The sequence below is a fragment of the Bombina bombina genome, chromosome 5 (genome assembly GCF_027579735.1).
Source record: "Bombina bombina isolate aBomBom1 chromosome 5, aBomBom1.pri, whole genome shotgun sequence".
Lineage (NCBI taxonomy): Eukaryota > Metazoa > Chordata > Amphibia > Anura > Bombinatoridae > Bombina > Bombina bombina.
Window position 1 is genome coordinate 1005144187 of NC_069503.1, and position 17445 is coordinate 1005161631.

The window sequence follows — 17445 nt, forward strand, 5'->3', positions numbered from 1 at the left end:
CGGGGCAGGAGCGGGAGGAAACCGCTACACTACAGAAAAAAAATCTGAAAATAACTAATAAATATGGAAAAAAAAATATTGTAAAGTTTCTAAGTGATCTGCAAGTGATGGAAGGTTGGTGGGGAGGGGGGCTACACTACAGAAAAAGGCATTTTTTAAAAAAAAAAATCATTTTTTTACTAAACTGGGTACTGGCAGACAGCTGCCAGTACCCAAGATGGCCCCCGCTAAGGCAGAGGGGGAGGGTTAGAGAGTTGTTTGGTGGGGGATCAGTGAGGTTGGGGGCTAAGGGGGATCCTACAAAGCAGCATATGTAAATATGCTTAAAAAAAACCTAAAAAACAAATATACCTTTTATTTTAGTACTGGCAGAGTTTCTGCCAGTACTTAAGATGGCGTGGACAATTGTGGGGTGGGGGAGGGAAAAGAGCTGTTTGGGAGAAATCAGGGGGTCTGATGTTTCAGGTGGGAGGCTGAGCTCTACACTAAAGCTAAAATTAACCCTGCAAGCTCCCTACAAGCTACATAATTAAAATTAACCCCTTCACTGCTAGCCATAATACACGTGTGATGCGCAGCGGCATTTAGTGGCCTTCTAATTACCAAAAAGCAATGCCAAAGCCATATGTGTCTGCTATTTCTGAACAAAGGGGATCCCAGAGAAGCATTTACAACCATTTGTGCCATAATTGCACAAGCTGTTTGTAAATGATTTCAGTGAGAAACCTAAAATTGTGAAAAATTTTACGTTTTTTTTTTTAATTTGATCGCATTTGCGGTGAAATGGTGGCATGAAATATACCAAAATGGGCCTATATCAATACTTGGGGTTGTCTACTACACTAAAGTTAAAATTACCCCAAAAAGCTACCTACATGCTCCCTAATTAACCCCTTCACTGCTGGGCATAATACACGTGTGGTGCGCAGTGGCATTTAGTGGCCTTCTAATTACCAAAAAGCAACGCCAAAGCCATATATGTCTGCTATTTCTGAAAAAAAGGGGATCCCAGAGAAGAATTTACAACCATTTATGCCATAATTGCACAAGCTGTTTGTAAATAATTTCAGTGAGAAACCAAAAGTTTGTGAAAAAATTTGTGAAAAAGTGAATGATTTTTTGTATTTGATCGCATTTGGCGGTGAAATGGTGGCATGAAATATACCAAAATGGGCCTAGATCAATACTTTGGGATGTTTTCTAAAAAAAAATATTTACATGTCAATGGATATTCAGAGATTCCTGAAAGATTTTAGTGTTCTAATGTAACTAGCGCTAGTTTTGAAAAAAAATGGTTTGGAAATAGCAAAGTGCTACTTGTATTTATTGCCCTATAACTTACAAAAAAAGCATAGAACATGTCAACATTGGGTATTTCTAAACTCAGGACAAAATTTAGAAACTATTTAGCATGGGTGTTTTTTTGGTGGTAGTAGATATGTAACAGATTTTGGGGGTCAAAGTTAGAAAAAGTGTGTTTTTTTCCATTTTTTCCTCATATTTCTTTCATGTAATTAGCAAGAGTCCATGAGCTAGTGACGTATGGGATATACATTCCTACCAGGACGGGCAAAGTTTCTCAAACCTCAAAATGCCTACAAATACACCCCTCACCACACTCACAAATCAGTTTTACAAACTTTGCCTCCCGTGGAGGTGGTGAAGTAAGTTTGTGCTAGATTCTACGTTGATATGCGCTTCGCAGCAGGCTGGAGCCCGGTTTTCCTCTCAGTGTGCAGTGAATGTCAGAGGGATGTGAAGAGAGCATTGCCTATTTGAATTCAATGGTCTCCTTCTACGGGATCTATTTCATAGGTTCTCTGTTATCGGTCATAGAGATTCATCTCTTACCTCCCTTTTCAGATTGACGATATACTCTTATATACCATTACCTCTACTGATTCTCGTTTCAGTACTGGTTTGGCTTTCTACTACATGTAGATGAGTGTCCTGGGGTAAGTAAGTCTTATTTTTTGTGACACTCTAAGCTATGGTTGGGCACTTTTATATAAAGTTCTAAATATATGTGTTTAAACATTTATTTGCCTTGGTTCAGGATGATCAATATTCCTTATTTCAGACAGTCAGTTTCATTATTTGGGATAATGCATATGAATAAATCATTTTTTCTTACCTTAAAATTTACTTTTTTCCCTGTGGGCTGTTAGGCTCACGGGGGCTGAAAATGCTTCATTTTATTGCGTCATTCTTGGCGCAAAAAATTTCTTTGTCATTTCCGGCGTCATACTTGTTGCCGGAAGTTGTTCGTGTTTGCGTCATTTTTTTGACGTTTTTGCGCCAAAAATGTTGGTGTCACCGGATGTGGCGTCATTTTTGGCGCCTAAAGCATTTAGGCGCCAATAATGTGGGCGTCTTTTTTGGCGCTAAAAAATGTGGGCGTCATTATTATCTCCACCTTTTTTTCCCATTATTTAAGTCTCATTTTTCATTTGCTTCTGGTTGCTAGAGGCTTGTTCATTGGCATTTTTTCCCATTCCTGAAACTGTCTTTTAAGGAATTTGATAGATTTTGCTTTATATGTTGTTTTTTCTCTTACATATTGCAAGAAGTCTCAGATTGACCCTGGATCAGAAGCTACTTCTGGGAAAACGCTGCCTGATGCTGGTTCTACCAAAGTTAAGTGTATTTGCTGTAAACTTGTGGTAACTGTTCCTCCGGCTGTAGTTTGTGATGAATGTCATGATAAGCTTGCTAATGCAGATAGTATTTCCATTAGTAATATTCCATTACCTGTTGCTGTTCCATCAACATCTAATACTCAGGATGTTCCTGTTAATATAAGAGATTTTGTTTCTAAATCTATTAGGAAGGCTATGTCTGTTATTCCTCCTTCCAGTAAACGTAAATGGTCTTTTAAAACTTCACATTTTTCAGATGAATTTTTAAATGAACATCATCATTCTGATTTGTCTGTTTCTGATGATGATTTTTCTGGTTCTGAGGATTCTGTCTCAGATATTGACATTGATAAATCTTCATATTTATTTAAAATGGAATTTATTTGTTCTTTACTTAAAGAAGTTTTAATCGCATTAGAGATGGAGGAATCTAGTCCTCTTGATACTAAATCTACTCAGCGGTTAAATTCGGTTTTTAAACCTCCTACAGTTATTCCGGAAGTTTTTCCTGTCCCTGATGCTATTTCTGAAGTAATTTCTAGGGAATGGAATAATCTGGGTAATTCATTTACTCCTTCTAAAAGGTTTAAGAAATTGTATCCTGTGCCATCTGACAGATTAGAGTTTTGGGACAAAATCCCTAAAGTTGATGGGGCTATCTCTACTCTCGCTAAACGTACTACTGTTCCTACGGCAGATAGTACTTCCTTTAATGATCCTTTAGATAGGAAGATTGAATCATTTCTAAGGAAAGCTTATTTATGTTCAGGTAATCTTCTTAGGCCTGCTATTTCTTTGGCTGATGTTGCGGCAGCTTCCACTTTTTGGTTGGAGGCTTTGGCACAACAAGTGTCAGATCATAATACTCATAGCATTGTTAAACTTCTTCAACATGCTAATAACTTTATTTGTGATGCCATCTTTGATATCATTAGAGTTGATGTCAGGTATATGTCTTTAGCTATTTTAGCTAGAAGAGCTTTATGGCTTAAAACTTGGAATACAGATATGTCTTCTAAGTCAACTTTGCTTTCCCTTTCTTTCCAAGGTAATAAATTGTTTGGTTCCCAGTTGGATTCTATTATTTCAACTGTTACTGGGGGGAAAGGAACTTTTTTACCTCAGGATAAAAATTCTAAAGGTAAATATAGGGCTGCTAATCGTTTTCGTATCTTTCGTCAGAATAAGGAACAGAAGCCTGATCCTTCCCCTAAAGGAACGGTTTCTGTTTGGAAACCATCTCCAGTTTGGAATAAATCCAAGCCTTTCAGAAAGCCAAAGCCAGCTCCCAAGTCCACATGAAGGTGCGGCCCTCATTCCAGCTCAGCTGGTAGGGGGCAGATTACGATTTTTCAAAGAAATTTCGATCAATTCGATTCACAGTCTTTGGGTTCAGAACATTGTTTCACAAGGGTACAGAATAGGTTTCAAGGTAAGGCCTCCTGCAAGAAGATTTTTTCTTTTTCGCATTCCAATAAACCCAGTGAAGGCTCAAGCATTTCTGAAATGTGTTTCAGATCTAGAGTTGGCTGGAGTAATTGTGCCAGTTCCAGTTCTGGAACAGGGTCTGGGGTTTTACTCAAATCTATTCATTGTACCAAAGAAGGAGAATTCCTTCAGACCAGTTCTGGATTTTTAAAATATTGAATCATTATGTAAGGATACCAACATTCAAAATGGTAACTATAAGGACTATTCTGCCTTTTGTTCAGCAAGGGCATTATATGTCCACAATAGATTTACAGAATGCATATCTGCATATTCCGATTCATCCAGATCACTTTCAGTTTCTGAGATTCTCTTTTCTAGACCAGCATTACCAGTTTGTGGCTCTGCCGTTCGGCCTCATAGAACAGGGTATTGTGGTATTTCCTTATTTGGACGATATCTTGGTACTTGCTCAGTCTTCACATTTAGCAGAATTTCATACGAATCGACTTGTGTCGTTTCTTCAAGAACATGGTTGGAGGATCAATTTACCAAAGAGTTCATTGATTCCTCAGACAAGGGTAACCTTTTTAGGTTTCCAAATAGATTCAGTGTCCATGACTTTGTCTCTGACGGACAAGAGACGTCTGAAATTGGTTTCAGCTTGTCGAAACCTTCAGTCTCAATCATTCCCTTTGGTAGCCTTATGCATGGAAATTCTAGGTCTTATGACTGCTGCATCGGACGCGATCCCCTTTGCTCGTTTTCACATGCAACCTCTTCAGCTTTGTATGCTGAACCAGTGGTGCAGGGATTATACAAAGATATCACAGTTAATATCTTTAAATCCGATTGTACGACACTCTCTGACGTGGTGGTCAGATCACCATCGTTTAGTTCAAGGGGCTTCTTTTGTTCTTCCAACCTGGACTGTGATCTCAACAGATGCGAGTCTGACAGGTTGGGGAGCTGTATGGGGGTCTCTGACAGCGCAGGGGGTTTGGGAATCTCAGGAGGCGAGATTACCAATCAACATTTTGGAACTCCGTGCGATTTTCAGAGCTCTTCAGTCGTGGCCTCTTCTAAAGAGAGAATCGTTCATTTGTTTTCAGACGGACAATGTCACAACCGTGGCATATGTCAATCATCAAGGGGGGACTCACAGTCCTCTGGCTATGAAAGAAGTATCTCAGATACTTGTATGGGCGGAATCCAGCTCCTGTCTAATTTCTGCGGTTCACATCCCATGTATAGACAATTGGGAAGCGGATTATCTCAGTCGCCAGACGTTACATCCGGGCGAATGGTCTCTTCACCCAGAGGTATTTCTTCAGATTTTTCAAATCTGGGGACTTCCAGAAATAGATCTGATGGCCTCTCATCTAAACAAGAAACTTCCCAGGTATCTGTCCAGATCCAGGGATCCTCAGGCGGAGGCAGTGGATGCATTGTCACTTCCTTGGAAGTATCATCCTGCCTATATCTTTCCGCCTCTAGTTCTTCTTCCAAGAGTGATCTCCAAGATTCTAAAAGAGCGTTTGTTTGTTCTGCTGGTGGCTCCAGCATGGCCTCACAGGTTTTGGTATGCGGATCTTGTTCGGATGGCTACTTGCCAACCTTGGACTCTTCCGTTAAGACCAGACCTTATTTCTCAAGGTCCTTTTTTCCATCAGGATCTCAAATCATTAAATTTGAAGGTATGGAGATTGAACGCTTGATTCTCAGTCATAGAGGTTTCTCTGACTCTGTAATTAATACTATGTTACAGGCTCGTAAATCTGTGTCTAGGAAGATATATTATCGAGTCTGGAAGACTTACATTTCTTGGTGTTCCTCTCATCAATTTTCCTGGCATTCTTTTAGAATTCCTAGAATTTTACAGTTTCTTCAGGATGGTCTGGATAAAGGTTTGTCTGCAAGTTCCTTGAAAGGACAAATTTCTGCTCTTTCTGTGCTGTTTCACAGAAAGATTGCTAATCTTCCTGATATTCATTGTTTTGAACAGGCTTTGGTTCGTATAAAACCTTTCATTAAGTCAGTCTCTCCTCCTTGGAGTTTGAATTTGGTTCTGGGGGCTTTACAAGCTCCTCCGTTTGAACCTATGCATTCTCTGGATATTAAATTACTTTCTTGGAAAGTGTTGTTCCTTTTGGCCATCTCTTCTGCTAGAAGAGTTTCTGAGTTATCTGCTCTTTCTTGTGAATCTCCTTTTCTGATTTTTCATCAGGATAAGGCGGTGTTGCGGACTTCATTTAAATTTTTACCTAAAGTTGTGAATTCTAACAACATTAGTAGAGAAATTGTGGTTCCTTCATTGTGTCCTAATCCTAAGAATTCTAAGGAAAGATCGTTACATTCTTTGGATGTAGTTAGAGCTTTGAAATATTATGTTGAAGCTACTAAAGATTTCCGAAAGACTTCTAGTCTATTTGTTATCTTTTCCGGTTCCAGGAAAGGTCAGAAGGCCTCTGCCATTTCTTTGGCGTCTTGGTTAAAGTCTTTGATTCATCATGCTTATGTCGAGTCGGGTAAAACTCCGCCTCAAAGGATTACAGCTCATTCTACTAGGTCAGTTTCTACTTCCTGGGCGTTTAGGAATGAAGCTTCGGTTGATCAGATTTGCAAAGCAGCAACTTGGTCTTCTTTGCATACTTTTACTAAATTCTACCATTTTGATGTGTTTTCTTCTTCTGAAGCAGTTTTTGGTAGAAAAGTACTTCAGGCAGCTGTTTCAGTTTGATTCTTCTGCTTATAATTTCAGTTTTTTTCATTATAAGATTTAAACTTTATTTTGGGGTGTGGATTATTTTTCAGCGGAATTGGCTGTCTTTATTTTATCCCTCCCTCTCTAGTGACTCTTGCGTGGAAGTTCCACATCTTGGGTATTTATTATCCCATACGTCACTAGCTCATGGACTCTTGCTAATTACATGAAAGAAAACATAATTTATGTAAGAACTTACCTGATAAATCAATTTCTTTAATATTAGCAAGAGTCCATGAGGCCCACCCTTTTTTGTGGTGGTTATGATTTTTTGTATAAAGCACAATTATTCCAATTCCTTATTTTTTTATGCTTTCGCACTTTTTTTCTTATCACCCCACTTCTTGGCTATTCGTTAAACTGATTTGTGGGTGTGGTGAGGGGTGTATTTGTAGGCATTTTGAGGTTTGGGAAACTTTGCCCCTCCTGGTAGGAATGTATATCCCATACGTCACTAGCTCATGGACTCTTGCTAATATGAAAGAAATGAATTTATCAGGTAAGTTCTTACATAAATTATGTTTTTATAAAAAAAATTATAGTAAATTATAAGATATGATGAAAATAATGGTATCGTTAGAAAGTCAATTTAATGGCGAGAAAAACGGTATATAATATGTGTGGGTACAGTAAATGAGTAAGAGGAAAATTACAGCTAAACACAAACACAGCAAAAATTTTAAAATAGCCTTGGTTCCAAACGGTCAGAAAATGGAAAAGTGCTTTGGTCATTAAAGGGTTAAAGGTACAATTTATTGGAAAAATATTAAGGACCCTAGCTTACTATGAGTGAAGGGGTTAAACGGACATGAAACCTCAATTTTTTCTTTCATGATTCAGACAGAGAGTACAATTTTAAACAGCATTCCAATTTACTTCCATTATCTAATTTGCTTCATTCTTGAGGTATCCTTTGTTGAATTAATAACAATGCACATGACTGAGCCAATAGCAAAAGGCATCTATGTGCAGCCACCAATGATGTTTTTAATCATTATTTGTTTATAATTAGATTCCAGCACATATACAAGGAATTTAAAGGGACAGTCTACAATAGATAATAATAATAATAGATAAACCCTTTTTCTTTTTAATGACATGATGAGTCCACGGATCATCTAATTACTATTTGGAGTATCACTCCTGCCCAGCAGGAGGCGGCAAAGAGCACCACAGCAAAGCTGTTAAATATCACCTTTCTTCCCTCCAACCCCAGTCATTCTCTTTGCCTATGTTAGAGCAAGGAAGTGGTAAAGTTAGGTGTTAGAAAAGATTCTTCAAGCAAGATTTATTTATTTTTTTAAGTAGTGCAAGATTGTGCTGCTTGGTCCTAGGATATAGCCGTAGTCCATATCAGTCTCTTCAGTAGAGCAGTGGTGGCTTTCAAACAATGGAAACTTGTGGGACATAATTCTCACTGCGCCTCCCATGTAGTTAATGCTGCCCTAATACTGAAAGCCTGAATAAGATTACTCAGTCTTTATCTCTTTTTCCACAGGTCAAAAAATTAGAGGGGTTACTCAAGAGTGCTGTTATAGCACATATCTGCATACATTTATAGTGTATTGCACATTGTACTATATGCTGTTATAGCACATATCTGTATACATTTATAGTGTATTACATTGTACTATAAGCTGTTATTGCACATATCTGCATACATTTATAGTGTATTGCACATTGTACTATAAGCTGTTATTGCACATATCTGCATACATTTATAGTGTATTGCACATTGTACTATAAGCTGTTATTGCACATATCTGTATACATGTATAGTGTATTGCATTATAAGCTGTTATAGCACATATCTGTATACATTTTTAGTGTATTGCACATTGCACTATAAGCTGTTATTGCACATATCTGTATACATTTATAGTTTATTGCACTATTAGCTGTTATTGCACATATCTGTATACATTTATAGTATATTGCACATTCTACTATAAGCTGTTATAGCACATATCTGTATACATTTATAGTGTATTGCACATTGTACTATAAGCTGTTATAGCGCATATCTGTATATATTTATAGTGTATTGCACATTGTACTATAAGCTGTTATAGCACATATCTGCATACATTTATAGTATATTGCACATTGTACTATAAGCTGTTATAGCACATATCTGTATACATTTATAGTGTATTGCACATTGTACTATATGCTGTTATAGCACATATCTGTATACATTTATAGTGTATTGCACATTGTACTATAAGCTGTTATAGCACATATCTGTATACATTTATAGTGTATTGCACATTGTACTATAAGCTGTTATAGCACATATCTGCATACATTTTATAGTGTATTGCACATTGTACTATAAGCTGTTATAGCACATATCTGCATACATTTATAGTATATTGCACATTGTACTATAAGCTGTTATAGCACATATCTGTATACATTTATAGTGTATTGCACATTGTACTATATGCTGTTATAGCACATATCTGTATACATTTATAGTGTATTGCACACTGTACTATAAGCTGTTATAGCACATATCTGTATACATTTATAGTGTATTGCACATTGTACTATATGCTGTTATAGCACATATCTGCATACATTTATAGTGTATTGCACATTGTACTATAGGCTGTTATAGCACATATCTGTAAACATTTATAGTGTATTGCACATATCTGTATACATTTATAGTGTATTGCACATATCTGTATACATTTATAGTGTATTGCACATTGTATTATAGGCTGTTATAGCACATATCTGTAAACATTTATAGTGTATTGCACATATCTGTATACATTTATAGTGTATTGCACATTGTTCTATAAGCTGTTATAGCACATATCTGTATACATTTATAGTGTATTGCACATTGTATTATAAGCTGTTATAGCACATATCTGTATACATTTATAGTGTATTGCACATTGTATTATAGGCTGTTATAGCACATATCTGTATACATTTATAGTGTATTGCACATTATACTATAAGCTGTTATAGCACATATCTGTAAACATTTATAGTGTATTGCACATATCTGTATACATTTATAGTGTATTGCACTTTGTATTATAAGCTGTTATAGCACATATCTGTATACATTTATAGTGTATTGCACATTGTACTATATGCTGTTATAGCACATATCTGTATACATTTATAGTGTATTGCACTTTGTATTATAAGCTGTTATAGCACATATCTGTAAACATTTATAGTGTATTGCACATATCTGTATACATTTATAGTGTATTGCACATTGTACTATAAGCTTCCTAGCATTAGAAAGAGACTGAATAATGCTTTCATATTAATAGTTATTATGTATTATTTAATCGGCTTAAGTGCGTAAAAGTTCTGCTTGCATTCTGTCCGACCAGTAGATTTATAAGTGCTACAATTTACAAAGTGAAGAGAGGAATATTGTGTATGTGTGTTTTTTGTAGCTACTGTTTGTTTTATGATAAAACAAACTTTTTTATTTTCTTTCCTTCCCAGACGAGCTTTGAATTTGGGAATATTAAGAGACCCTGGATCTGAAGTTGAAGACCGGCAATACCAAATTGACCTGCAGTCTATTAATATTGGAACGGCTCAGTGGGACCAGCTGAAACCAGAGAAGGAAAATAACAATGGAGGTTTGCTGGCAGAAGGGGACAGAAGTTCTCAGAATCCAGCACTGGAATGGAACATGGCCAGCAGGTACAGTTTAATGTCCAACTTAGCAATATGTTTATGGTGAAGGAACATTTCTTTAAATGGACACAGAGATCTAGTTTAGAACACCATGGCAGTTAAACAGTTAAATAGCATGCCTATTTTTTTTTTTTTTACTTTTGTGGCTATTAACTAAAATGCAAAGCCTCGCTTTATTACAAATCTTAAAAGGACACTAAAGTAAAAATTAAACTATTATGATTCAATTAACTTTTATGATGCATCATTTTTTTTTATATACACTTTCTGAGGCATCAGCATGAGCAAAAATTCACAGTATATACGTATATGCATTTTGTGATTGGCTGATGACTGTCACATGTTGCAGTGGGAAAGAAAATTAAACTAATTTTGAAATTTGTCAGAAAAAAATCTACTACTCATGTGGAATGGAAAGCAAGGGCTAGATTACAAGTGGAGCGCTAATTTATCTTGTTTGCGGACACGCCATAAATAACCAGCATATTTTGCGCTCCACTTGTAATCTAGCCCTAAATGCTTTTGCATTGTTTTTATTATGTATTTATACATAAACATGGTTCCACCAATAGGGTAAGTGAACAATTTCCTTCAATTTTAGCTAACGCAAGAGGACAGGGATGATTGTCCTGCAGAAATAACTCTAGAGTATTTTCCTTCCTATGATAGGGAGAGTCCATGGCTTCATTCCTTATTGTTGGGAAATACAACACCTGGCCACCAGGAGGAGGCAAAGACACCACAGCCAAAGGCTTAACTATCCCTCCCACTTCCTCATTACCCTATTCATTATTTGCCTTTTGTCACGTTAGGAGGTGCAGAAAAATTTCAGAAGATTTGGAGAGTCATGAAAAAGGGTATCAGCCCTTCGAGATAGGTCTAGAGTTTTAAGTAATCATGTCAACCTCTCAGTGAGAGTATTGATGAAAGTTATAGTCTGGAGATGCAGGGAAAGTTTTTCTGTGAAACCATCCAGACTACTGCTAACAGCTCTTAAGCTATCAGTGTTGACGAGTTTCACTGCCTGCTTTCTCTCACTCAAGTCTATCCATGTCAGGAGCGCTGCTATAAGACTGTCACACCTGAGAGGCTGTGTTCTGTTCAACAGCATGGATCCTGGAGGTAAGATTGTTTCAATATTTACACATAAAACGCTATAACAGGGTCACAGTGTGGCTACTTTATACCTTGATAGAATACAGGGTTAAATTCCTCTGAAGGAGGTATTAAACAATTGCGGTTAATCAGTGTAAATAAATATTTACATGCTGCTTTGTGTGATTTTTTTTCCTGGACTAATAGACTGTGTGTTTTTGGCTGGATTGAACAGGTTTCACTTTTAAGTTTTACTTTCGTTTTTGAAAGTGTTGCACAGCTTCTATTACTTGCTGTACTTGTAATAACAGGGGAAGTACTGTCTTGCACTCCATGTGATTGGGTGTGGTCTATGTTAATTTCCTCCATTCCGGCTGAAACTTGAACCTGAGGAGAGTGTTTCCTCTGTTAACTGTCTGGGTCTAGGAGGTGGTGAGTGCCCCAGCCATTGGGAGTTTAAAGGTGCAGCTTTCTATAATAAAAAAAGTTTTTTTGTGTGTCCTTATGTGGGTATAATCTGAGCTATGAAGGACTCGGACATGTTAGAAGTTACTCCTGTACTAAATCATACCGGTTTATATTGTGAGGAGGCCGTGGTTTTCCACCCCACTCAATTATGTTCCATATGCCTTAACACCTTTATAAAGTCTGACACCTCTGAGCCGTCTACCTCTCAGGACTCGGCGTCTCGTGAGATTACTGCCTTTGCTACATTATCCACTCCACATGCAGTTCCCCGTAGCTTATCTAATCCTCCATCCGGAGGGGGCCTTCTTCCTGCGGTCTTTGCCGAAAAGTTACAAATGGCGGTGTGTCTGCAGCCCTCAGTGCATTACCTCGCTCTAACAAACGCAAGAGAAAGGTTAAACATAGCTCTACTGACCCAGAATAATCTAAATATTGATCGGATTTAGTTATTATGTCCCAGTTATCCAATGATTCAGAGGGTGAACTTTCTGGGTCGGAGTCCCTAGCGTTTAAGCTCCTGCTGCGGAGCACTTGCGTTTTTTAGTAAAGGAGGTTCTGTCTACGTTAGAGGTTCCAGAGGCCGCGCTGCCTGAAGAATCTATGATACGTAAATTAGACAGAGCTTACGAAGATAGGAAAGTCCCTTTGACTTTTTCTGTGCTGTTAAAGATGGCGAACATTATTAAGAACGAATGGGAAAGAATTGGTTCTTCCTTTTCCCCCTCGTCTACTTTTAAAAAGTTTCAACTGGCGACTGCAGAATTAAAGACAGAATTAAAGCTCTGAGAATTGCTAATTCTTTTATCTGTGATGCGAACATGCAAATTATTCGCCATATGCAAAGGCCTCTGGCTTTGCGGTCCTAGCCCGCCGGGCGCTCTGGTTGAAGTCTTGGTCTGTGGATATGACTTCTAAGTCCAGACTCCTTTCTCTTCCCTTCAAGGGAAATATTTTATTTGGTCAAGGCCTGGACTCCCTTATTTCTATGGTTACCGGAGGCAAGGGTACCTTCTTACCGCAAAATAAGAAGAACAAGTCTAAGGGACGACATTCTTCTAATTTTCATTCCTTTTATTCTGACAAATGACAACAATCCTCCTCCAAGCCAGAGTAACCCAAGAGTACTTGAAAGCCGGCTCAGTCCTGGAATAAATCCAAAGCAGAATAAGAAGCCCGTTGAAAACAAATCGGCATAAAGGGGCTGCCCCCGATCTGGGATCGGGTCGTGTAGGGGGCAGACTGTCTCTTTTTTCAGACGCCTGGTTCAAGGACGTACAGGGTCCGGGGGTCCTGGATGTGGTATCTCAGGGATACAAGATAGGCTTTAAATCTCATCCGCCAAGGGGCAGATTTCTTCTCTCGAATCTTTTCTACCAGACCGGAAAAGAGGGATGCCATTCTAGGGTGCGTTCGGGATCTATCCTCCTTAGGAGTTGTTATCCCTGTGCCTACTTGTAATAACAGGGGAAGTACTGTCTTGCACTCCATATGACCGGGTGTGGTCTACGTTAATTTCCTCCATTCCGGCTGATACTTGAACCTGAGATGAGCATTTCCTCTGTTAACTGTCTGGGTCTAGGAGGTGGTGAGTGTGAGTGAGTATAAAGGTGCAGCTTTCTATAATAAAAAACATTTTTTTTGTGTGTCCTTCTGTGGGTATAACCTGAGCTATGGAGGACTCTGACATTTTTAGAAGGTACTCCTTCTGTACTAAATAATGCCTGTTTATATTGTGAGGAGGCCGTGGTTCCCCCACCCCACTCAATTATGTTCCACATGCCTTAACACCATTATAAAGTCTGACACCTCTGAGCCGTCTACCTCTCAGGACTCGGCGTCCCGTGAGATTACTACCTTTGCTACATTATCCACTCCACGTGCAGTTCCCCGTAGCATATCTAATGCTCCATCCGGAGGGGGCCTTTTTCCTGTGGACTTTGCCGCGCAGTTACAAACGGCGGTGTCTGCAGCCCTCAGTGCATTACCTCGCTCTAACAAACGCAAGAGAAAGGTTAAACATAGCTCTCCTGACCCGAAGTAATCTAAATATTGATTGGATTTAGCTATTATGTCTCAGTTATCCAATGAATAAGCAGAATAAGAAGCCCGTCGAAAACAAATCGGCATGAAGGAGTGGCCCCCGATCTGGGATCGGATCGTGTAGGGGGCAGACTGTCTCTTTTTTTCAGGCGCCAGGTTCAAGGACGTACAGGATCCGTGGGTCCTGGAGGTGGTATCTCAGGGATACAAGATAGGCTTTAAATTTCATTCACCAAGGGGCAGATTCCTTCTCTCGAATCTGTCTACCCTTTTCTCACAACAGAAAAAAAAGGTGATTTTTTTTGGATAGAAAATAGTGTATATGTGCGCTAGAAAAAAGCTATAGGGTTAATTATAATTTCAAATATTTGCAAAATGATTGCAAAAATGTGTGCAAAGTGTGTTTGCAAATTTTATTTGCCGATATAAAATAGAAAATAATAAAATAGAAAATAATTTAAAAATGTGTCATTTGTTCTTGCATGAAACAAAATCTTAAACAACGGATAACTATTTTTGTGCTTGCATGAAACAAATTCTTCAACAAAGAATAAATATGTTATCAAAAAATTGTTGCATTTTCAACAAAGGGTAACTATGATATCAAAAATTTGAAAAAAAATTGTTATTTGTGGTTTCATAAAACAAAATCTTCAACAAAGGATAACTATAATATGTTATTTTGTGCTTGCATGTAACAAAATCTTTAACAAAGGATAACTACAGCAAAATCAAATCTGCTTATTCTTCTTGATCTGTCTGCAGCCTTTGACACTGTTGACCACCCTCTCTTGCTCCAAACCCTCAAATCCTTCGGCATATGTGACACAGCCCTCTCGTGGCTCTCTTCCTACCTGTCAAACCGTACCTTTACTGTAGCCTTCTCTCGGACCTCCTCTGCCCCGTCACCACTTTCTGTCGGAGTACCGCAAGGCTCTGTCCTCGGTCCCCTTCTCTTCTCAATCTACACGTCATCACTAGGTTCCCTAATAAAGTCCCATGGTTTACAATATCATTTGTATGCCGATGACACCCAAATCTACTTCTCTGCACCAGACCTTTCTCCTTCCTTGCTAACTCGTGTCACTAACTGTCTTTCTCACATCTCCAACTGGATGTCCTCTCACTACCTCAAGCTAAATCTTTCCAAAACTGAGCTCCTTATTTTCCCCCCTTCTTCAAAACTCTCCACCCCCAATCTCTCTATAACTGTTGACAACTCCATCATTACCCCTACCCCGCATGCCCGATGTCTCGGGGTCACATTTGACTCAGATCTTTTTTTCACTGCTCACATTCAGTCCTTGGCTAAAGCCTGCCGCTTCCACCTTAAAAACATCTCTAAAATTAGACACTTCCTTACACAAGACACAACTAAGATTTTAATCCACTCTCATCCTCTCCCGCCTCGATTACTGCAACTCTGTCCTCTCTGGTCTCCCCACCTACCGCTTAGCTCCTTTACAATCCTTAATGAATGCCTCTGCCAGACTCATCTTCCTTACAAGTCGCTCTTCATCTGCTGCACCTCTCTGCCAATCTCTTCACTGGCTTCCTCTTGCCTCTAGGATCAAACACAAAATTCTCACTCTGACATACAAAGCCCTCAACTGCACTGCTCCCCCCTATATCTCAGATCTTGTTTCCAGATACTCTCCTTCCCGTCCCTTTCGCTCTGCTCAAGACCTCCTACTCTCCTCCTCTCTTGTCACCTCATCACACTCCCATTTACAGGACTTCTCCAGACTGGCTCCCATCTTGTGGAACTCTCTGCCTCGCTCCACAAGACTCTCTTCTAGTTTTAAAAGCTTCAAGTGCTCCCTAAAGACTTTACTGTTCAGGGATGCATACAACCTACGCTAACCTTACTTTATACCAGTTCCTCTCCTCCATTGCTATCCCCTGAAACCCCTAGCATATAAGCTTAAGAGTCCACCTGTTTGTTGATCACCTTCTCAAGAGCTGACTACAACAGTGCAACTCTTGGCAGGGCCCTCTACCCATTTGATCCCTATAACTGTTTTTTTTTTTTTTTTTTGTACTCCGCCTTTGTTAATAGCGCTGCGGAATCTGTTGGCGCTCTACAAATAACCGATAATAATAAAATAATAATAATAACTATAAAAAAGAATAGAATTTTCAACAAAGGCTGGCTATAATATCAAAAGATAGTTGAATTAAAATGTGTTGTATGTGCTTACATAAAACAAAATCTTTAACAAAGGATATCGAAATACCAAAAAACAGTTTAATAAATATTTATAACAATCTTATAATTGTATTGCTCATAAAATTCTCTTTAAAATTTACATAATATGACCGGTCATTTCTTTAGTTTGATTGTACTATATTCAATAAAAAATAAAATATAAAATTACAAAATACAGATGGCCCTCGGTTTACGCCGGTTCAATTTGTGCAGTTTCAGAATAACAACCTTTTTTTCAGTCATGTGCAGTAATTAAAATAGCCAGTAGGTGGAGCTGTCCTCTTGTTTTGCAGCAAAGTTATGCAACTTAACAGGTCTGAAATTGATCTGTGTACACAGAACAGACATTAGCTATGGAGCAGCCACTTCCCTATTATCTTCCTGTCCAGCTGCTTGAGGTGAACGTGCCTAACTGCTTATTAATCACTGCAGATTGAAATGCATAGAATAGGTGCAGACCCAATATTATCTAACATGCTAACAATGCAGAGAACTGATTGCAGAAAAATGCAAGTAAAAAAACGTTTCTTTCATGTAATTAGCAAGAGTCCATGAGCTAGTGACGTATGGGATATACATTCCTACCAGGAGGGGCAAAGTTTCCCAAACCTCAAAATGCCTATAAATACACCCCTCACCACACCCACAATTCAGTTTTACAAACTTTGCCTCCGATGGAGGTGGTGAAGTAAGTTTGTGCTAGATTCTACGTTGATATGCGCTCCGCAGCAAGTTGGAGCCCGGTTTTCCTCTCAGCGTGCAGTGAATGTCAGAGGGATGTGAAGAGAGTATTGCCTATTTGAATGCAGTGATCTCCTTCTACGGGGTCTATTTCATAGGTTCTCTGTTATCGGTCGTAGAGATTCATCTCTTACCTCCCTTTTCAGATCGACGATATACTCTTATATATACCATTACCTCTGCTGATTCTCGTTTCAGTACTGGTTTGGCTTTCTACAAACATGTAGATGAGTGTCCTGGGGTAAGTAAATCTTATTTTCTGTGACACTCTAAGCTATGGTTGGGCACTTTGTTTATAAAGTTCTAAATATATGTATTTAAACATTTATTTGCCTTGACTCAGAATGTTCAACTTTCCTTATTTTTCAGACAGTCAG

The 17445-nt window shown here is 38.5% G+C and overlaps 1 protein-coding gene across 2 annotated transcripts in view; it reads left to right on the top strand.

Moving 5' to 3' along the window:
• The window catches only part of VPS13B (vacuolar protein sorting 13 homolog B), a 1996594-nt gene that overhangs the window by 1411850 nt on the left and 567299 nt on the right, over positions 1-17445 (top strand). For both annotated transcript variants that reach the window (XM_053715243.1, XM_053715242.1), the window contains exon 31: positions 10318-10521. In XM_053715243.1, coding sequence (XP_053571218.1) covers positions 10318-10521 — 204 coding nt within the window. The remainder of the gene's footprint in view (positions 1-10317; positions 10522-17445) is intronic.